The sequence below is a fragment of the Camelina sativa genome, chromosome 16 (assembly GCF_030686135.1).
Source record: "Camelina sativa cultivar CO46 ecotype springtype chromosome 16, ASM3068613v1".
NCBI lineage: Eukaryota > Viridiplantae > Streptophyta > Magnoliopsida > Brassicales > Brassicaceae > Camelina > Camelina sativa.
In genome coordinates this window covers 13828661-13851519 of record NC_141895.1, presented here as the reverse complement: position 1 = coordinate 13851519, position 22859 = coordinate 13828661, and the positions used below count along the sequence as shown (strand labels likewise).

At 33.2% G+C, this 22859-nt stretch overlaps 1 protein-coding gene and 1 pseudogene across 4 annotated transcripts; one reads left to right on the top strand and one right to left on the bottom strand.

Annotated features, from left to right (window-relative positions):
• Positions 1-33: 33 nt before the first annotated feature.
• On the bottom strand, positions 34-2481 carry LOC147925482 (2-alkenal reductase (NADP(+)-dependent)-like). 3 transcript variants are annotated; one of them, XM_087490266.1, is made up of 5 exons: positions 2055-2481; positions 1481-1667; positions 1218-1384; positions 1044-1126; positions 34-642 (listed from the first exon to the last, which is right to left on the bottom strand). In XM_087490266.1, the coding sequence occupies exons 1-5, from the start codon at positions 2208-2210 to the stop codon at positions 264-266; spliced, it is 972 nt and encodes a 323-aa protein (XP_087346392.1). In that variant the 5' UTR covers positions 2211-2481; the 3' UTR covers positions 34-263. The 3 variants fall into 3 exon arrangements, with proteins under 3 accessions (XP_087346392.1, XP_087346393.1, XP_087346394.1); XM_087490267.1 differs by having other exon boundaries at positions 2060-2427; XM_087490268.1 differs by having other exon boundaries at positions 2108-2417.
• Positions 2482-4472: 1991 nt separating this feature from the next.
• Positions 4473-22534, top strand: LOC104750324 (cytochrome P450 72A15-like; annotated as a pseudogene). The gene is made up of 5 exons (XR_015583652.1): positions 4473-4851; positions 4946-5171; positions 5269-5517; positions 21661-22029; positions 22112-22534. The product of XR_015583652.1 is annotated as a cytochrome P450 72A15-like (transcript).
• Positions 22535-22859: the final 325 nt, after the last annotated feature.

The window sequence follows — 22859 nt, the reverse complement described above, 5'->3', positions numbered from 1 at the left end:
TAGGCTTTTAGTGTATAGGTAAATTCATGTGTAGGGACTAAAAGGTGTACTTTACTTTATCAAATCAAACACAACAAAATGCTCAATCTTGATCTTGCCAATGTCGACCGAAGTACTGTATAAGAATAAAAGGTGTTGAAAATTACAAGACCACGTTCGTGAAACTCACTTCCTCAACAAGCGGATTCACAAGACCTTTTTGCTTTGGTTGGCAAGAAGATATTACAGATAATGCAATATACATTCAGAAACCAAATCACTCCTTAATTAGCAACACGAACAACTTGTTTACCAATGTTTTTCCCAGAAAATAGTCCAACCAGTGCAGCAGGAGCGAGCTCGATTCCTTCAGACATATCTTCGATATATACAATCTTCCCTTCCTTGTAATATCCCTTGACGTGTTCAAGAAACTGTGGGAAAATATGGAGGTAATCGCTCTGCAAGAACCCTTCTAATCTTACGCGTTTAGGGATCGCGTTGTATAGGTTGTTGATTCCTTGTGATGAGCTTGAGAGGCTTTGCAAAGATACCATTCCGCAAAGCGCGATTCTTCCACGGACCTTCATGTTGAGGAGAGCTGCATCAAGCATGGATCCACCCACGTTGTCGAAGTAGATATTGATCCCCTCCGGGAAGTACCTGTTGGTAAGATAATGAAACATTTTTCAGCTTAATAGTTATGGACAAATTCAAGTTATGCACGATAGATATCTCACTCCGTAGAGCTAGCCACAAGAAATCACTGTAAGTGGCACAATTATAGTATCTTACTATTACCTATATGGAAATGTTGTCTACTGATTGTTTCTGTTTTTCTTTGTCTAACTAGAGTGACACAGTGTTGATAAGATGTGTAAACAGAGTTGCAATGATGGTGACTAGTTAAGTTCCTTATGGCACATTTAAAAGCCTAGAGATAGAAGCCATAATGACCTCAAGACAAGCATTTCCCCAAACAATGATGGTATGCAGGAGAACGAGCGAGTGAGACTATTTAAGGTAATTTATTTGTTAGGTTGAATTTTTTGCAGTATATTTACCTCTTTAAAGCAGCATCAAGGTCAGCCTCTTCCTTGTAGTTAAAAGCTTCATCAAACCCAAGCTTGCGTTTAAGAAGATCTACCTGAAATAATGTCCACAAAAAGTTATTTCACAAAGACAAGTCAAGTAACAAGAGTTCCTAAAAATTAGTTTAGAGACAAAGTAATAATAACCTTTTGCTTACTACCGGCACTCCCAACAACATAGCAGCCGTGCAACTTAGCAAGCTGACCTACAAGTTGTCCAACTGCTCCTGATGCTGCAGAGACAAAGACACTCTCCCCTTTCTTAGGACAGCAAATCTCGAAAAACCCTGCATATGCTGTAAATCCAGCCATCCCTGTCAAAAGTGAGAAGAATCAGAGAACTAACAAACTATAGGGTATGGTAATTGTGAGCTCAAACTGTTTAGATCAAAGCGAGGATGAGGTCATACCGAGAAGTCCAAGATGATAAGAAAGTGGAATGTCATCATCTAACTGAATCTTTCTCAACTGCAGGCTATCTGAACTACGAAGCAAACTGTATTCTTCCCAACCTATAATCCCAGAGATTATGTCGCCCGGCTTATAGTTAACATCATCAGAATCTATCACTCTTGCTAAACCAAACCCTTCGATACGCTGCATCAAATTCACAAAACTATCAGTACGCTTAATACAGAGTATATAAAAAAAGGTCAAGCCAAGAATCATGTAAAAAGAGTCATCAAAGAATACGAATAAAAATCATCAATAAAACAACTTAAAGATATTTTCCAAGAGTTGGGAGCATTTCTATACACATTCACAACTTCCGTCAAAACGTCGAACACTTGGTGTGCAAAAAATCTCTCTATCGCACCAGTACACTATTTACACCAATCGCAGAACCATCTTCAAAATTTCATTTTCCAAAGAGCAAAACAATACCCAAAAACACCAATCACAGAACCAATTGACAGAAAACAAAAAAAAAAAAACAAAAAAAACTGAAAACTTGAAATTGTAAAGTATAATAATATTATATACTTGACCGGGAACAAAAGGCGGCAAGTAGGAACCGTGGAAGTCACGCATACGACCTCTCATGTAAGGATCACAAGACAAGTAGAGATTTTGAACGAGGAAACAAGAAGACCCTTTTGGTGCTTTAAGCTCAATCGTCTCCCCAAGCTTCACTTCCATGTCTTCTTCTGTAGGAATACCATCTCATACTTCTTCAATATCACTTTCTTGTTTTGCACCATTTCAACTTGTTCCATTTTTGTTTCGAATCTGTGATAAAAGAATGATTTGGTTTTCTTGCAAGAGATGATTTGGTTTTGGTTTTTTAGGGGAAAGAGTTTTGGTAAAACGAGTGTTTCTCGTTGTGGCCGCGCGCTTTGTACAGTTAAAGTCATTCAATGTAAAATTTACCAACAATAAGTATTAATAAGTCTGTCATATCTTTCAATCTATATTTTAGTCTTTCAAATGTTTAAATTCTATGTTTTCCTTTCCATTTCATCATATTTTTCAAATTAATTTATTTTAGTTTTATGATTCTGCTGAAAATACATATATAGTTTTTTTTTCTGTATTGTGACATAGTGACATGGTTTTGAATTTCTAATGTAAAGATTTTTTTGTTTTCACCCCATTTCATCATATTTTGCTTCTTTAATTTCCACATAAACTTATTATTTAATTTTAGTGAAAATATACCAGTTTGACACAAATTTGGCAATTAATTTGCTAGATTAACACTCCATCCTATCCAATAACTATAATGACACAATTTTTACTTAAAAAGACTAAAAACCAAAAAACTTTTTTAAAAAAACAAGAAACCAAAAAATTATAGTATTTAATATTTTGATTTGAAAATATGATTAATGAAAAATATAAAATGATTAAAAAATATGATCTTTATTTTTTAATATAATTTATAAAATAAAATATGATTTAAATATAATGTATAAAAATAGTATTCATTTTTTTTAAAAAAAATATTATGTAAAAAGATATGATTTAAAAATATGAAGTTTAAAATTATATAATTTAAATAAGTTTTATAAAAAATATAATGTATGAAATTATAACTAAAAATAATGTATATAAAAATATTAAAATAAGATTTACGAAAATATAATATAATATATAAAAATAAGATTTTTAAAATATGATGCTAAACTTTTTAATATGATTCAGGAAAATTAAAATGTATAAAATATGCTTTAAATATATGAGTGTAAATATATGAGTGTAAAAATATGATTCATAATATGATTTATAAAAAATATAATTAATGAAAATATGACTGAAAAAAATATAACTTAAAACAATTTTGTTGTCTCTATATTTACATTTTACATCAAATATATTTGTTATCAAACACCAGATTTTTGGAAGAAAACAAAAAAACTGTCATAACGTAAACAAATCTTCAATAACATATGGTGTTTACATAGGTGTTTTAGCAATTTTTTAAAAACGATATAAATTTGTTATCAAATAATAGATTTTTGGTTAAATTAAAAAATCTGTTGTAACTTCAAAAAAATCGGTTATCGCTAGAGGTCAACCTAGTAATTATTTCTCTGTAAAAAATCCATCATGTTACAACAGATTTTTAATCAAGAAAATAAATCTGAAATAACTGTGAAAGATAAATTTGCCAGACATTATATCAAATATGTCATATATTGTGAAAATCTGTGTTGTCTTTATAAATAAGTCAGTCTTAAAAAATAAATTTGTCACCAATTATAAATCAATCATAACTGTAGTTAAAAAATCTGTCATCCAAAAGAAGTCTGTCATAAAAAATCGGTCATACAAAAATAATTCGGTTGTGCAAAAACAAATCTGTCATACACAAATAAATCTGTCACGCACAAATAAATCTGTCACAACTAATCTGACAGACTTTTGAAAATATTTTGATTTTTTTAATAAAATTTCTGGGAGAGTAAATTTCACTTTATTTTTTTCCTAACAAAGCAAAAAAATGTATTTTAGGCAAAAAAAAAATAACTCATCTAACCTTCACATTTTATGAGTTACTAAAGTAATTAACCTCTTAATTTGGGTTAATCTAGTTTTTCTCCCTTTATTTTATGATTTTTTTTTGTATTGTGACATGGGACGAATTCATAAAAACCGACACAGTTTTTTTTAGTAGAAGCATACTGTAGGCATTAACTTACTTCCTTCGTTAATAATCTTTTCATGATTGTTTTTCTTTTTTTTCATTCTAGTCATTTTCTTAGATAGTACACGAAAAAAAAGCCAAAAATAAAAAAGCACAACATTTCAACTCTTTGGTAGAGAAACCAAAAAAACACATGAATGGTGGTGAGTGACAACTGATAAAGAAACGTCAACACAACTTATGCCCAATACATCTCCACTTTCTATCGCATACAGTTTATTTTCAAACTAATCTAAAAAAGCTACTTGCACCTCTTTAAGTGGGATATGACTGTGACAGTAGAGCAAAAGATCAACAACGTTCACAAGTCACAACAAAACAGTTAACAGTGCGAATGTTCTCAAATCCTCTCTCTGGGAAATGAAAATGGAGATATCAGTAGCGTCGGTAACAATTTCAGTAGCTATAGCTGTTGTGTCGTGGTGGGTATGGAGAACTATGAACTGGGTTTGGTTTAAACCTAAGATGCTTGAGAAGACAGGGTCTTGCCGGAACTCCTTACACGCCTCTTGTCGGCGACATGAAGAAGAGTTTTAGCATGATGATGGAGGCTAGATCCAAACCCATCAAAGTAACGAGATGATATCACACCACGTGTTTTGCCTTATCTCTTGCAAATGCTTAAGACTCACGGTAGTTTTTTTTCAATCTGTTAGAACAAAACTATTCAAGAGTATGTGATCTTGAAAAGGTCTCAATTTTTGTTATCTTTATGTGGTTGGAACAGGAAAGACTTTCTTTACATGGCTTGGACCTATACGGCTATACCATTCATCACTATAATGGATCCTGAGCTAATCAAGGAAGTGCTCAACAGAGTTTACGATTTCCCGAAGCTTCGTACGTTCCCTTTGCTCAGATTGATAGAAACTTGACTCGCTAACTATGATGGTGATAAATGGGCGAAACACCTCAGAATCATCAATCCGGCTTTCAACCTTGAGAAAATTAAGGTTTAGGCTTTATTTTCCCTAGTTCCGAAAGCTTTTCTTTATGTGTGTATGAATGTATGTGTTCACTCGGATTTGTGCCTTCTGATTTTATATATAGAATATGGTACCTGCGTTTCACCGGAGCTGCAGCGAGGTTGTTAACGAATGCGATAAGTTAGTTTCCAATAAAGGGTTTCCATGCGAGGTGGATGTTTGGCCTTGGCTTGTGAATATGACTTCAGATGTGATTTCTCAAACTGCTTTTGGTAGCAGCTACAAAGAAGGACATTAGGATATTTGAGCTCCAGGCAGAACTAGCTGAGCTCGTTATACAAGCTTTTCGGAAAGGTTTTATCCTTGGACATAGGTAAAGAAAGATAAATTCTCAACTTGTATGGTTTTCTAATAATCCCTTTACAGCTTGACTCATGGTCTTTTAGTGTTGCAATCTATTAGGTATTATGAACCATATTCTCTGTTTTTTTCTTTTTTGTGTTTGCATAGTTATCTCCCAACAAAGCTTAATAGAAGGATGAAAGCAGCATCTAAAGCAGCTTCTTGAATCAAATATGGGTCAAGCGAAAGGAAATGGATTGATCATTGAGGAAGTGATAGAAGAATGCAAGATGTTCTATTTCGCCGGGCAAGAGACTACTTAAGTACTTTTGGTTTGGACAATGGTTCTGTTAAGCCAACACCAACACTGGCAGGTTCGCACAAGAGAAGAAGTGAAGCAATTTTTCGGCGATAAAGAACCAGATACAGAAGGCCTTAACCAGCTCAAAGTTGTATGTAAAAATCAAATTTAAAACCTATCAGTACTTTTGTTGTATGTTGTTAGTTTTTTGCTGAATGATTTGATCTCTTGCAGATGAAAATGATATTATATGAAGTATTAAGGCTATACATTTCTTCAACAAACCAAGTCATAAAAGAAACCAAAGCAGCTCTAGACTCTAGTAGATCTCCAACTCATACCATTTAACAGCCAACGCCATTCCATCAGCAGATCACCTTAAAGCCTTTGGCTTTGTGTGAAATCTCTATTTCTTCATAGACTCATAACGCATATGCAAAGACCAATAACAATTGCCATGCCTCAAGGATCTTGCTGAACTCAAGCTTGTCTTCGTTCTTGACAGTTGTCAAACACAAGCAAGAAGCAGTTTCAGAGATCTACCACAAACCATAAATGTCAATATGTACAAACTGATATAAAAAAAAAAATTGTACGCGGTCCGGATATAGTTTTGAACCTTCAAAACCATGTGTTCAAGAAGCCTTACTCAATTTGAGGAATGGAATTTGGCGCATCATCTTGAACACATGGTTTTTGAAGGTTCAAAACTGATATATTATAACAAAAACTGACTTTTTACAATTAATTAAGTGAGCAATGGAGAAGAAGATGAAGAAGAGAAAACTTAAATCGTCGATGGTGGCGAAGATAAATTTGTTAGATCAGAAGAGAATAAGAGAGGAAGATAAACGACAGATTAAAAAAAAAAACATAACTTATTTGTGTCCGTTGGACCTAAAGTTATGAACGGTGGATATTAGAAAAACTGTGATCCTCACATATATGGACCAGCCAATAAAAAGCCAGACTTTTCTTTTTGCATTTTTATCAAATTTGTTGCCTTGTTCTTTTTAAAAACCTAATTTATTTTTTAACATTTGGAATTTATAAATTTATAACAAAAGTTCTTGATATACATACATTATATCTTATACACTTATATTTTTATACTCTAAACCTCAAATTCTTACCTCACGCCCCCAAATACTATAATCCAAACACTTAATAGTTTTTTTTTTTTTTTTTGTATTTTTTAATAGTTATTAATTCTAATTATATTTTTAGCATGAAACAACAATTTTTTAAATTTCTTTATTGAAATTTATTTCAAAATTTTAAGTAAGTGTTGGTTTTAAAAGTTTAGGATTTATGATTAGAAGTTTAGGGTTTAGGGTTAAAAGTTTTGGTTAAAGTTTGTGTTTGGGGTATAGAGTTTAGGTTTGAAAAAAAATGACTATACTTAAATTTTTTGAAAATTATATCCGTAAATCTAAAAGTTTACTATATTTCTATTGTTTAATTACTAAAAATTATATATTTCAAACCATTTACTCTTACACCCGAAACCTCAAACCCTATATTCTAATTCAAAAATTCACTAACATTTTATTCCTTTTGCATTTTGTAATTGTTTTTTATTCTCGTTTAAATAATAATTTGTTGTATTTTTCTTAATTTATAATTACAAAAATATGAATCTCTATACCCTAAGTCATATTTCTTGAACTCTAAATCAAATATCATGATATTTCATTTTTAATTTGTAAATTTTAATTCTACATTGTGAATTGATTATGTTTTTTATACTGATTTTGGAGAATGATACAAAATTAAATTAAACAAAAGCTCTATTTTATTGAGTTTTCAAGATAGAACAATCAAAAGTAAGTTTTCCAATTCAATACAAAAATATAAGCCACATGACGACAGATCACTGGTCTCATTGCCATAATCGATCAAACTAGGAAAGCGACAAAGGAAAAACCATTTGCCGTAACTCTCAAGTGAAAATGGAGGTGACGTTGAACAGAGAACTGGTTCCACGCTCAAACTGACTTCTGCAGTTTCCAAGCTGAAGCAAAGTTTTGTAGTCGGACAAAACAAGCTAAATGAAACAAAACTGGTTCATAGATATAAAAGAAAATATTGAACACATATAGTTCAGCACCTTATAATCAAAGGTGAACACGACTTGCGACTTATTGAAACGACCTGACCCGTTTTTTTTAATAATAAATAATAATAATATAAATAACTATGAATAGTGGTCTCATATCCACTAGCCACCTAACCACAATCACAAACAACAGCGGAATAACAATACCAATTAAATAACCAACTGAACCAATAATCCAATATTAATTCATATTAGAATAACCAACAACCAATCTAACCATTTCAATGTCAAACAACAGTAAACCAAGGAACCGGCAACCTAATAAGTTCTAAAGACCCAACTCTAACAATCTAGCAATGCCAGACAACATCCAATTGAGTCCCTAAAACATCTTCCTCTTCATTGCCTTGATTCCACGATCACACTTTGCCTTTACCTGCACCACAAACACAAATTGAGATGCATGAGTATTTGATAAATAGTCAGTGAGGCAATCCTCCCATCTATTGGGCTATACACACAAGCAATAAGATCTCTCATGCCACAAACAACAACAATAAAACAAACCAGGAACATGAAAAAGTGACCCGACACGATCCGGTTACTGTTTGAATGGTGTCGACCGATACCAGAAGGTGTCGACCGACACTGGAAATCTGGTGTCGACCAACACCACTTGGGTGTCGACCGACACCTGCTCGACACCCCCGAAACCCTAACGGTGTCGACCGACACTCGCTAAGTTCCCGAGCCGTCCTCGCGTTAGTGTCGACCGACACCACTGTCGAGCAGTGATTTCCTTCGAACAAAACCTCCGAATCTCGCCTCCAAACTTCTCCTCTTCGTCTCACACAATCCCAGGAACGAATCCAAGCCTCAGGAGCTACGAAAAACTCACAAACAACCAAAAACAAACAACCAAATAACACAGAATATCACAGAAACAAAGATCTTAGCTTAAATAAGCCATGGTCATGCACTCACCTTAGCCAACAAAGAGATCTAAGCCCAAAGGACGAAGCTACCACCACAGAAACCTTTCCACCACGTTCCTAGCCTTGGATCTTCACTCTCACAGCAAGATCTCTCCAAAAATGCCTTCAAATCTCACAAACTCTCACAAGAACTCTTAGAAATTGTTTTCTCCTCTTTCTCTCAAAAACAACAAACGGCGACCAAGACAAAAATAAAACACGACCTAGGTCGTTTTCCCACATAAATATCTCGGTTCAATGGTTTTTCCTAAACCAAACCGGTCCAAATCGATAATTAAATCAATCTGGTCGAACCAGAAATAAGTGGTGTCGACCGACACCACATGAGTGTCGATCGACACCCACTCCCAACACGCAGAGTTTTGGTTCGCAGGCGTTACACTTATGTAGTTAATTTTTCAACTGACAGAGAAAAAAAAAGAAAGAAAGAAGGTTATTGGTTAATAATACAAAGAGACTAATTAGAGTAAGACTAATTAGAGTAGAAGAACACACTGAAGTAGAGTTTTGGAGGTAGAGGAATCTGAATCATCTGGTACTTATTCCTAGCAACTCTGCAAATACAAATCAAAAAATAGAAACACATAATCACGTACACATATGAATGCAAAACAGATCTTATCAGATTTGCACAAAAATAAAGGATCATAATTAGATAATTAATAACAACACATTAAGCTTACCATAACCTTCACGGTCTTTGCTTGCTTTGAAATGGACTAGTTGGCTAGAAGGCTCATGTTTGTGAACTGGGAATACATATATTTTTTTTATAATTTCGAATATATTCATTTTTCTAAATAGTTTTCTAAATTAAATATTAAACATTCATAGTTTTCTAAAAACAGCTAGTCGTGTGTTATATTTGATTCAAAATATTCCAGTATTTTAAGAAACTATATTAACTATATATGATACATTCCTATGTTTTATATTTTATGAAACTATATTAATTATAAATAATAAATTCAAATAGTTTAGGAAACTATATTAATGATCTTTCTACCAAAAAAAACTATATTAATGATCTAAGAGATTATAAATAATAAATTAACGCATTGGCTATTGTATTCTTCAGAAAATTTTAAAAATAATAAATTCAATCATTCCTTTTTCCTGACGGCCAAGTAGTCACCCTAATAATAAGTCCACTAAAAAAATAAAAAAAAAAACTAGCCAAAAAAAAGGCGTAAAACTATTGGATTGAAATTTCAGACAAAATTTTTTATATATCCATAATATTTAATTTTAGATACAAACTAATGATTTTCCCCTTAAATTTAATAAGAACATACAGTCACTATAAAAAATAAATTATGTACAGCCAATAAAATTACAAAATATACATGCCTACTAGGAGATATTCGGTGCTTAAAGCACGAGTCAACATTTTTTTAAAAATTTCTAATATAATAATACAAATTATTGTTATATTTATTTTTTTAAATTATTTTGTTTGACATAATATTTATTTTAAATTTTTCTATAAATCTATTAGTGTTTTTGAATAATAATTATTTTAGAATATTATAGTATTTTATTTTTGACGTATATTACAGTTTTATATTGTTTGTTTGCTGTATTTGCATCATTATTTTGTGAAATATGAAGTAGTAATTTTAATATTATAATTGTGAAAAAATAAAATTATTAATTTATCATCTATATAAATTCAGTTTTACCAACCCGCCAATGTGGAAATTAAAATACACATTTTTTATAGATTGAATAATATATCTTCGTTTTAAAAAATTCGAATCACAACATATGCAGAAAAAATTATGCATTTTATTAATCATAAGTATTATATGAAAATTCCAAACAATTTGTAAATAAAAGAAAATAAAGATGACAAGAGAATCATAATTTGAAATCTCAGCAAATCTTTGAAATTTAGTTATTAAAAATAATTATATTGTATACTTGGATATAAAATAGATTTTGAAATTCTGATTGTCAGCGTTTTTTATTATTTACTTAATTATTTTTATTTAATTAATTAACTAAGCTTAATTAAGTTTCTATAATGGCAATTGAATGTAATTTTTACACATTTTAAGGTTAGTTTCATATTTGTATTTCTCAATTAATTTAGTAGGATGTTCTCTCATTATTATAACTTATTTTAATCATTTCCAGGCCAACCGCTAATCCAAGTCTTAAAGTATTCATAAACCAAAATGAAACTGAACCAAAAACAAAAATGACAAAAATTTGGGTTACTGATGTTATACTATATAAATATATTTACACATACTAAATAAATAATTCTAATTCTTGACAGGTTTTACTACAGGTCAAAATACATTTAATTTTCTCGAATAAATCTTACTATTTTCAATTGAACTAGCATAAGTTAAAAATAAAATAAAAATAAAAATACATAAAATAGGTTCTATAACAGTTAAAAATATTAAAACAAAAAAACATAATATATATAGGTGAACCATATATAAAATAATAAGAATAAAGAAATCAATTAATTTTGTAATATTTTTATTATAACATATGATATAGAAATATACTATGAATTATATTTATGTTTATTTTATACGGGAGTTCAAGAATTTATGTTTTTGTCTGTTCCCCTCCCGTTTTCAATCATAAATATAAATTTGTCCCATATCCGGAATGTCCCATATTGGAAATGCTTTTTGTTACGCAACAAAAATTTGAGAACGAGTGTAGGACATAATGGAAAATGACAAAACGGAAAGAGAGTTACGTCCGCCCCTAAATATTTGTATTTGTCATAAACGGGTTTTCATCGTTGTTAGCGGTTATATATCCAATTTGATAGTTCACAAATTTAATAGAATCTAACCAATTATTTATTTGAATTAGTTTGTTGCCAGTCCAACTGTTATGTCGTTCCAAATTTTAAAATACTGGTGAAACCATTATTATTTCAAATTTTCAAAGCTTAATAAACCAAACCAAAAATCAAACTAAAATCTCAATTAGTATGAGTTTGACTATATATATATATATAAAAATTGTTTATAAACATAACCCCGGAGGTATGTGTGGATCCGTAACTAGTATTCAAATTAAAACAATCTAACATTTAATTATATGATTCATTATTTTTAGCTGTACCCATTCAAAATTTTCAAAATAGCTGAATATATTACACATATGTAAAATATATTATTTTAAAAAGAAAATATAGATATTTTCCGTTCATGTTAAAGATTTTTCTGACAAATGTGCCCAAAAAAAATTAATGAGTAAATCATAACATTGAATTGTAAGAAAAAAATATGGGGGTTTTAATGACTAAAACTTTCTACGGTGAAAGTTCGTCTAACGCATCATCCTAAAATTCTTTTAAAAAGAGGGTTTTTATTTACTCTCTACCACACTCTCATACCGAAGAAAAATAAAACAATTTTTCAACCATTTCTCATTTGTAGTTTTCCTGTTCTCTTTTTGTCTCCGGCTCCTTATTTTGTAATCTAAATCTATTTTCTCGGTCTGTGAAGGTACTTTACTCATTCAATTTGTTGTTTCACTATTTTATTGTTTTATATACAGCTTATGTTGATGATTATATATATGCATTTTAATTTTCTGTTTAAGCTGTGAATTTGTTTTGTTTATTTACTTGATTAATGTGTTGTCAAAATGATACTCCCTCCGTTTCATAATATAGAATGTTTTAGAGATATCTTTTGTTTTATAATATAGGATGTTTTCATGTTTCTATGCAACTTTTTGATTAAGTTAATATTATTTATTATGCAGTATTATTTTTGATTGGTTGAAATTTTAAAAAGTAAACACTTCTTAATCTGCGTGCTTTTGTTAAAACATCCTATATTTTGAAACGGAGGGAGTATATAATTTTTTTTTTATGTTATTTCTTTTTGTTCTTGTTAGTGTCAGAATTGAGATTTACCTTATTTCCTTGAGAGATTAAAAAAAAGTTTAAAAATGTTGGTATTTGTGTCTTTGTTTCAATAGCATATATATATCATCGAGTTTTTACATTTTTGATTATTATGTTACGGTTCCATACTTCTTACGAAAGTTTTGCGTTTATAGATCGGTTAAGGAGCAGGAAGGGTGGTTGGTGTTGTGTAGGTTCCATCCTCACAAGGTTCTTGTTTTCTAGACTATCTAGTCTGAATTCTATCATTATCACAGGAATTTAATAGTTATGATTATATATTTTTTTCTAGAATTGACAACTATTTTTAATATCTTATTAGATAAAGTCCATCATAGTATACATTCTTAGTATTATCATACGGGTCGTTTCTACCTTGGATGACTCTAACATCATTTCCTTTCATTCTATATGTATATGTGCAAGGTTCCCTCTTTTCATAGTTTGATCACGAGGTAAACTGATACATAGAGTTTTAAACCCTATTTTCCTACTGCAAGTGCACAACAAAGAAGCAGTACTTAGGGGTCGAATCCCACGAAGACCAAGTTTTACTCTATGGTTCTATTGGTTCAATTTCAAGCTAAGACAATTCAAAGTTGGGTTTGGTTGGTAACAGTAACGCGATTAAAACGGTATAAAAGGCAATAAGCAAAACACTAGATCAGGGGTAATTCTCGGGAATTTCAGAGATAGCAACTAAACAACTATTCAGGGCATAGATTAAGTACCAGTCTAGAACTCAAACATAAATATAAACTGATCCACTGTCGTGGTATCAATAACTCTATCTGATCGATTCTGTGCGGAAACGCGGAGCACGTGCTCAGACATCCGGAGCACATGCTCGGCGTTCCATAAACCCTAAACTGTCGTTTGAGCCCAGAATCGCAGACAAGCATTAAAGAACAGGAATGATAAGTTCACAAATCACCTACACATCAACTTTCGCAGGTCTAGGATAATTTGCCCATTAATGTCTTTTCTAGCAACCTATTACACTTTTGATGAATAGATAAACCTAGAATCATAGATTGGGTGATCAAATCAACCTAAGCATTAAGTCTAACAATAGTGAAGACAATCGATTATATAAAGCCCTATTTGTGTTCTGTTGCTAACCCATGAAACCCCTTTTGAAACCCCTAATCTAGCAAAGAAAACTTCTCAGACATAGAGAAATGAATAGCCAACATCGAAGAGAAATTCAATAGCATAAAAATATAAAAATCACAAGGGTTCAGAATCGCTTCTCTAACGTAGCCGCTCTTCCTCTCCCTCACAAAACGTCGCTCTCCCCAAAAACCAAAAGAAAAGGTCCAAAAATCTCTCCCCTAAAACCCTAAGTTAAATAGCATACAAGTAGAGAAAAATAAGAAAAGATTCCAAATTCAAATCTCCCTATTAAAAAAACAATCTCAGCCCTCTTTCTCTCACAAAGGATCGCCTAAAATAAGGGGAATTAGGCAGGGAATCGGCGCCTAGATGCTTGCCATGTGTCGTCATGAAACCGTAGAGTTGGGAGCATGTGCTCGGAAATCGGGAGCATGTGCTCCTGGGTCTAAAATCAGCTTTTCTGCTCCAATTCAACTCCTTTCTGCTCCGATTGCTCATGCTGTCCCAATCCTTGCTTTTAGCTTCCTAGCCTCTTATTATAACCTGAAAAGGACTCAAACAACTACAAAACTATCAAATAAACGGGGTCAAAGTGAGTCAAAACCGTAACATATCATAAACCATTCTTGTCCGTTTCACCATGTCCATAATATATCAACCGATGAAGATCCTTGGTTTCATTATCATATTGTCATGATGTTACCATAGTTGTTGCAAGAGTATATGTTGAGCCATCTTTAGCCGTCATATAATCAATGCCGACAACCGTATGCTTGTGAAGCCCAATTAAGCATATTTCACCCCAATAATAGAAAATATCACCTACCTGTAGTCCATCGACTGGACTAGTCCTCATTTTCATATTAGTTTGGACCCCTCATAAATTTGCAATTGGCTTTCGCGGTTGTAAGGATGCCTTTCGAGAGTTTTAGCCGGCATAATCTTTCTCTAACCACATCAAGCCGCATCAAAACCGAGTCCACTATCTCATAGTATCCGGTTTCTCCCTGCTTCAGTTATCCTTGAATCAAAAATTTTAACATCTGCAACCATTATGCGGTTGTAGGACAGAAAATGCCAATAGCAGAACAATTGAAAACGTTAAAATTGTTGATTCAAGAATAACTTGAACAGAGAGAGAAACCAAAAACCATGAGATAGTAGAGTCGGTTTTTATGGGGTTTGATGTGGTTTAAGGAAGATTATGCCAACTAAAACTCCCGAAGGACATCACTTCAACTGCGGACGCTAATTGCAGGTTTATGGGGGTCAAAACTACTATGAAAAGAGGACTTGTACAGTTCCTAGCGTACAAGTAGGCGATATATTCTATTAATGAGGTGAAATGTGCTAAGTCGGGCTTCACAAACATACGGTCACTGACATTGATTATATGACAACTAAAGATGGCTCAACAGATACTCTTGCAACAAGTATGGTAACATCATCATATTATGATAATGAAAGTGAGGATCTTCAGTGGTTGATATATTCTGGACATGGCAGAATGGACAAAAATGGTTTCTATGTGATCAAACTATGAAAAGAGGGAACCCTGCACTAGATAAAAGCAAAATGAAAGGGAATGACGTTAGAGTCATCCGAGACAAAAACGACCTATGTGATAATATTAAAAAGGTATACATCTACAATGAACATTGTCTAATAAGATATTAAAAATAGTAGTAACTTCCACAAGAAATATAATTATAAATTAAGTTTCTGTGAAAGTAATAGAATTCAGACTAGATAGTCTAGGCAAAATTTTCCATGTGAGGTGCATAGTAGCTAGCTTGGAGGGACTTGAAGGTGGTCATGTTTTTTAGAAAGACTTTGGAGCAAACATTTATATATGCTACAAAAATGTTAGTAATTGATGTTGCTCGCTCGAGGTGACTTGCGATCATTCATATTTTTCAAGCATATTTTTTATTTAATTAAGGGTTGTGTTATTGGTTTTTTATTTAAATAAAGTTTTAATGATTTTAAATGTTACGTAGAATATGTTGTTATTCAATTATGATTTTGTTAAATCCTTTTAAAGTTTGGTATGTTTGTAAAAAGTCATTTAATCTTAATAAATCTTTTTAAAATTTAGTGTTATTGGATTCAGAATTTTATAAAGTCAATAAAAGTTTTGTGTTATTCAACTAAAACAAAAGAATGAGTGTATATTGAAACCTTGTTTTGTAGCATGCTCGAGTTTTTAGCACTTCTATGGTAGCTGGAGGAATAAAAGGAGGAAGATTGTGTGAAAGGAACTAAGGAAGATACAAACAGAGAAACAGTAATCCAATTTCGTAAAGAGAATTTAACTACCTGTTGTTCTGTAGTATAAATACTTAAAGCCTAGCTAAAAATAGAAGATTTAAAGGCGTCGATGATGATGATGATTCAGTGTCCTTAATTACATCTCTCAGCCGTATACGATCTCCTTCCGGGTCCAAGTTTTAAAATTATCCATCCATCGACAACGCAGCTCAATCAAACATACATATATCTTAATATCATCCATAGAAGAAACATGAGAGTTCGGATATTCCTATCACCTTCCCACACGCGCGCCGATGCCATTCCATATATGGACGAATTTAATAGTCTATATAGTCACTAAAAACTGAAAGAAAGTTTCGTTGGAAACTAAGCCATACCAAACCATTAGTAAAATATATATATCAAGATTTGATAGGATCGTATTCTCCAGGTTAAGCCTTCTCAAGATTGAGATGATGCAAAGGCATATTCGTTGCCGCTGGCTGCTCTTCTTTCTTCTTAGTAATATGATGTTCAATATGTACATGATCATCACATGCATTACGACGGTATGTGTACTCATCGTCGTCTTCACCCACCAACAGCTACAGTGGCTCCAACGGCAATGGAAAGGAGATTCTCCATTTTCTGTGTCATCGTCTTGACTGTCTTCGCTGCCACATCTCTATTTTTCCCGACCAAGTCCTTCACCATCGCCGTGCTGCCGTTACAATTACAAACCATGATATCATAGTTCACTTTTCGTTAATTCCTTGTGGTCCAAGGCAGCGATCTGGAGAGAGGCTACAACGTTCACGTATGCGTCTCTTGACGCCTTTGCCGCTTTTTCAGAATTCTTCAGGTGTGTGGTGTTTCCATGACGAAAATATTCTAGTGTTGATGATCGTAAACGGTTTATCAAACCAACCGGTATACATAAACGAAAGTGATAATAGAAATTAAGAAATCCAAGATTGGAATTAAAAAAGAATAATAGTGCTACTTCACCCTTCATATATAAAGAATGTATAGAGCAGTAGAGAAACAAAAATTCAGTAAAATTGACTAAAGGATTTACATTTTCAAGTGTTAAAAGTTCTATTATACTTTTTCAACCTTTAAAATTTCATGTGGGAACATATATGAAACACTCTAACCCATCCTTATTTTTTATTAGTAAAGTGAAAAAAAAGTTTTTTTTTTAACAATTCTACCACATTTTAAAACTAAACTCATTAGTTCTACCACATTTGCTAACTCGTTTTACGAAATACCATAACCAGAACAGAAAATACTAAAATAACCCTAGTCATTTTCTTCTTTTTATCAAAACAAAAATAAAGTTTTTTGTTTTTGTTTTGCTGCCTTGTCTTTTCAGTTTTATCATCTTTTTCTTCTTCCATTAATTCTCTCTATTTCCACCAAACACTTATCTCATTTTTTTTCTTTTCTCATCTCTTTCTTCTTCTATTAATTATCTCCACATCTCTCCAAATTCACAAAATCAAAACACAAAAACTTCTTTTTATGTCTAATGTTTCCAACTTTTCTTTCTAAAAATCTCTTTTTTTTTCTCTATTGTCGACTCTTTCAGAAACTCACCTATGTTTTTTTCTTAAAGCATTCACCACCCTAGAGCTATTAATTTGGTGGAAAAATTAAACACACGAGGTTTCCACTGTTGTAACATCCGCGAACCAATTATTGGCTTTTTGGTATGGGTGTCGATCGACACCAAGGTGGTGTCAGTCGACACCAACATCTTCTAGTTCGACCAGATTGATTTTTAATGATCGATTTAGTCCGGTTTGGGTTAAGAAAACCAATGGACCGAGATATATAAGTGAGAGGACGACCTAGGTCGTCGTTTTGTGGTGTGTTTGTGGTTCTATGATTCTTTGATGTTTGGTTATAGGATTTTGGTTATACTTGATTAATGGTTATTTATCTATTGGATATTTATTGGTTTAATGCTATGGTTTAAGTTATCCGCGGTTGTGTGTTTGTAGTTAGGTGACTAGTGGGTATGGGACCATTAGTTGTAGAGTATTTATTATTATTTGTTATTTATATAAAAAAACGGGCCGGGTCGTTTCAACTGTTAATCTTGTGATGGACAAGTTATTCTACAAAGATAATAATTTATTTACTCGATAGACCAGTTTTACACTTGTCCAAAATCATCACTTGTCCACTATTAATTATATCATGTACTACATGTTTCATAAAAAAAATTCATAGACAACATAATTGACAAATGGACAAGTACTTTAAGCTAATAGACAAGTTTAAACTCCTCAACTTGTCTATGGGAAAAACCTTGCCCACATAACTAATTTTCTCTACAGACTTATGCTACTCTACCTACCATATCTCTAAACGAAAAAAACATATAGATATATTTGTAAACTCTACGTAGCCTTCAGGTAAATTTAATTTAATTTAATTTAATCTACACCACTATGGGTCTCATTTGTCTGTCTAGTGGAAACAATTAATGCACGTCTGTGTTGTCAAAATATCAAATATATATATTGACATAATTGATCGACAACAACTCATAACTTCAAGGATATTTTTGTCTTTTTAAGTAGTATTTGTTGTTGGGTAAGCTTCTAGAAGATTCAGCCTAAGATTTCCTTAACCAAGTTGGGTTAAGAGAAAAGGAAAAGTTCTATTTAGGATTAGGAAAAGAGTAGTTTTCCATTACCAAAATAGGAATAGGAAGCTAAGTTGAGTTCCCTATAAATATGTTTGATAGGTTGTATCAAACGACAATGAAACACAAAGAGAGTTTGTGAGTTGTTTAGTCTTGAGAGATTTTCTAAACATTCAATAAAGAGAGTTATTCTTTATACAAACTAAGTGTGTTTAAGAAAATTTATTTGGTATCAGAGCGTTAGGTTATTCACGAACCTGGAACCTGTGACCTGTGAAGAACCGAGACGAAGATCATACGAACGTACAGCCGTCGTCCCCGAGTTATGGCAGACGAAAGCTCAGCACGTCTGAAGGAGTTTACTCCACCATCAATTCAATGCCCATGCTAACTCCCTCTAACTACACGGTGTGGTCAATGCGGATGAAAATCTTGTTGACGATCTACCATGTATGAGAAGAAATCGAACCAGGATCAGCGGATCCTGATCTAAACAATATCGCGACAGGATTATTGTTTCAAGCTATCCCGGAGGCTCTTATCTTACAAGTCGGTGAACAAGACTCTCCTAAAGGGATATGGAATGCCATCCAATCTCGTCATCATGGTGTAAATCGTGTCAAGGAAGCAAAGCTTCAGACTATTATGTCTGAATTTGAGAGAATCAAGATGAAAGATTCAGACACAATAGATAGCTTTTCAAGCAAGCTATCGGAGATTGCATGAAAAGCAAAACTTGTGAAGAAGTTTCTCAATAGTCTACCAAGGAACAAGTTCGTTTAAATTATAGCATCTCTTTAACAAATTTTGGATTTACAGAAAACAAGCTTCTTGGAGATCATAGGGAGACTCAAGGCCTATGAAGAACGGATTTTGAATGAGGAAGATCACGAAGATACTCAGGGGAACTCATTGGGAGTGATTCAAGAGTTCAAAGCTAGTATGGAGTCTAAGTTCGAGATGTCAGACTTAGGACTACTTACTTACTACCTTGGCATTGAAGTACATCAAGGAAAGGATGGCATCGGGTTAAAACAAGAAGCATATGCACGAAGGATTCTCAAGGAAGCAGGATTAGATCAATATAATCTCACACATATTCCAATGGAGTTTGGATTAAAACTGTCTAAGACACAAGGGGAACCAGTAGAAGACGCTACCATGTATCGCCGGAGGATCGACTACTTAAGGTATCTCCTACACACAAGACCAAATCTAACTTTATCAGTTGGAGTAGTGAGTAGATACATGCAAGATCCAAGAGAGTCACATGTGGCAGCATTGAAGAAAATGTTGAGATATTTGCAAGGAACACTATGGTGTGGTCTAGTATTCAAGCGTGGAGGATCAAAAACGATAGTTGGCTACAGTGACAGCAGTCATAACACGGATCCTGATGATGGGAAGAGCACGGCGGGCCATGTGTTCTATCTAGGAGAAACACCAATTACATGGTGCTCACAAAAGCTGAGAACAATTACATTATCTAGTTGTGAAGCCGAGTTCATGGCTGCAACATAAGCAGCAAAACAAGCTATATGGCTACAAGACTTGGTGAGTGAAGTTATGGGAAATAATTGTAAGAAGACAACCATATACATTGACAACAAGTCAGCCATAGAGCTCTCTAAGAATCCCGTTTTCCACGGAAGGAGAAGACACATCAACAAGCGTTATCACTTCATCCGAGAGCGTGTTGAAAGTGAGCAAATTGAAGTGGAGTTTGTACAGGGAGAAGATCAGTGTGCAGACATACTAACAAAATCCCTAGCAAGGATTCAGTTGAAGACAATGAGGATTTTGATTGGCGTTCAAGACCTCACGAAGAAGGACTCGAAGCTTAAGGGGGTGATTGTTGGGTAAGCTTCTAGAAGATTCAGCCTAAGATTTCCTTAACCAAGTTGGGTTAAGAGAAAAGGAAAAGTTCTATTTAGGATTAGGAAAAGAGTAGTTTTCCATTACCAAAATAGGAATAGGAAGCTAAGTTGAGTTCCCTATAAATATGTTTGATAGGTTGTATCAAACAACATTGAAACACAAAGAGAGTTTGTGAGTTGTTTAGTTTTGAGAGATTTTCTAAACTTTCAATAAAGAGAGTTATTTTTTATACAAACTAAGTGTGTTTAAGAAACTTTATTTGTGGTAGGGGAGAAAAGGAGTTTTAAAATGCGGTAAAATTGAAAAGTTTGTTAGCAAATGTGGTACTCTCCGCAAATGTGGCATATATATTGTTACTAGCCAGCTTTTCCTTTTGATGTTACTATTATTCAGAGAAATATATGGAACGTATAAATATTAAAAAGTAATAACTATGCAACCTTGACTCAGATTTTATAATCTTACTAATTTGTATTAACTATTAAGCATGTGTCCAATCATGTTCACATGTAGAAGTTTGCAAATGAGAAAAAAAAATTTCTGGGTAAAGTTTTCAGTTTAAATAAAAACTTCATTAGATACATATCTATATGGTCAACAAGTTACATGCAACAAGCTTTTCACTTCAAAGAAAGCTTTTATGTATATAATATGGTACCAGCGTTTCACCATAGCTGCAGTGAGGTTGTTGACAAATGGGATAAGTTAATTTCCAATAAAGGGTTTCCTTGCGAGGTGGATGTTTGGCCTTGGCTTGTGAATATGACTTCAGATGTGATCTCTGGAACTGCTTTTGGTAGCAGCTACAAAGAAGGACATAGGATATTTGAGCTCCAGGCAGAACTAGCTGAGCTCGTTATACAAGCTACAAAGAAGGACATATATAGGTAAAGAAAGATAAATTCTCAACTTTTATGGTTTTCGAATAATCCCTTTAGAGCTTGACTCATGGTCTTTTAGTGTTGCAATCTATTAGGTATTATGATCCATATTCTCTAATTTTTTTTTTGTGTTTGCATAGTTATCTCCCAACAAAGCTTAATAGAAGGATGAAAGCAGCATCTAGAGAGACCCAAGTTATACTGAGAGGGATCGTTAACAAAATGATAAGGGGGGAGAGAAGAAGGGGAAGCACCAAACGAGGATCTGTTGGGTATACTTCTTGAGTCAAATATGGGTCAAGCGAAAGGAAATGGATTGAGCATTGAGGAAGTGATAGAAGAGTGCAAGATGTTCTATTTCGCCGGGCAAGAGACTACTTCAGTACTTTTGGTTTGGACAATGGTTCTGTTAAGCCAACACCAAGACTGGCAGGTTCGTGCAAGAGAAGAAGTGAAGCAATTTTTCGGCGATAAAGAACCAGATACAGAAGGCCTTAACCAGCTCAAAGTTGTATGTAAAATCAACTTAAGAACCTAGCAGTACTTTTGTTGTGTGTTGTTATTTTTTTGCTGAATGATTTGATCCCTTGCTGATGAAAATGATATTATATGAAGTATTCAGGCTATATCCTCCAGTAGTTCAGCTGATGCGAGCTACTGACAAAGAGATGAAGCTAGGAGACTTGACACTACCAGCTGGGGTTCAGATTAATCTACCTATTATGCTAATCCAACGGGACACCGAACTGTGGGGCAACGATGCAGCAGAGTTCAAGCCCGAGAGGTTCAAAGACGGTCTTTCAAAGGCAACAAAATGCCAAGTATCCTTCTTTGCCTTTGCGTGGGGACCAAGGATATGCATCGGCCAGCATTTTGCCCTATTGGAGGATGGCAATGGCTTTGATTCTACAGAGATTCTCCTTCGAGCTTTCTCCTTCCTATGTTCATGCACCTTACGAAGCCATGACCATTCGCCCACAATTTGGTGCTCCTCTTATCATTCAGAAGCTATAATTCTATAACGCAATGTGTTGTTGTCAAATAAACAATAATTAATATACACTGATAAAACTAGTCCATGTCATGATAAAAAAACTCACCTTATCTATAATTAATATATATTCGATAAGGTAAAGACAATGCTCACCCATCGTCTTTTAGACTATATTCAAATCTCATGGGGTTTGAACCTTTGTAGTTTGTACAAGTCAACACTGAATATATCGTCCTTATATTCATGATTAGTTATAGCAACGGAGATGAAGAAATTTCACTTCAACGTTGTATTTGTTAGGTAATCTATTTTCTTTTGAATCCTAGCTAATATACAATCAATGTA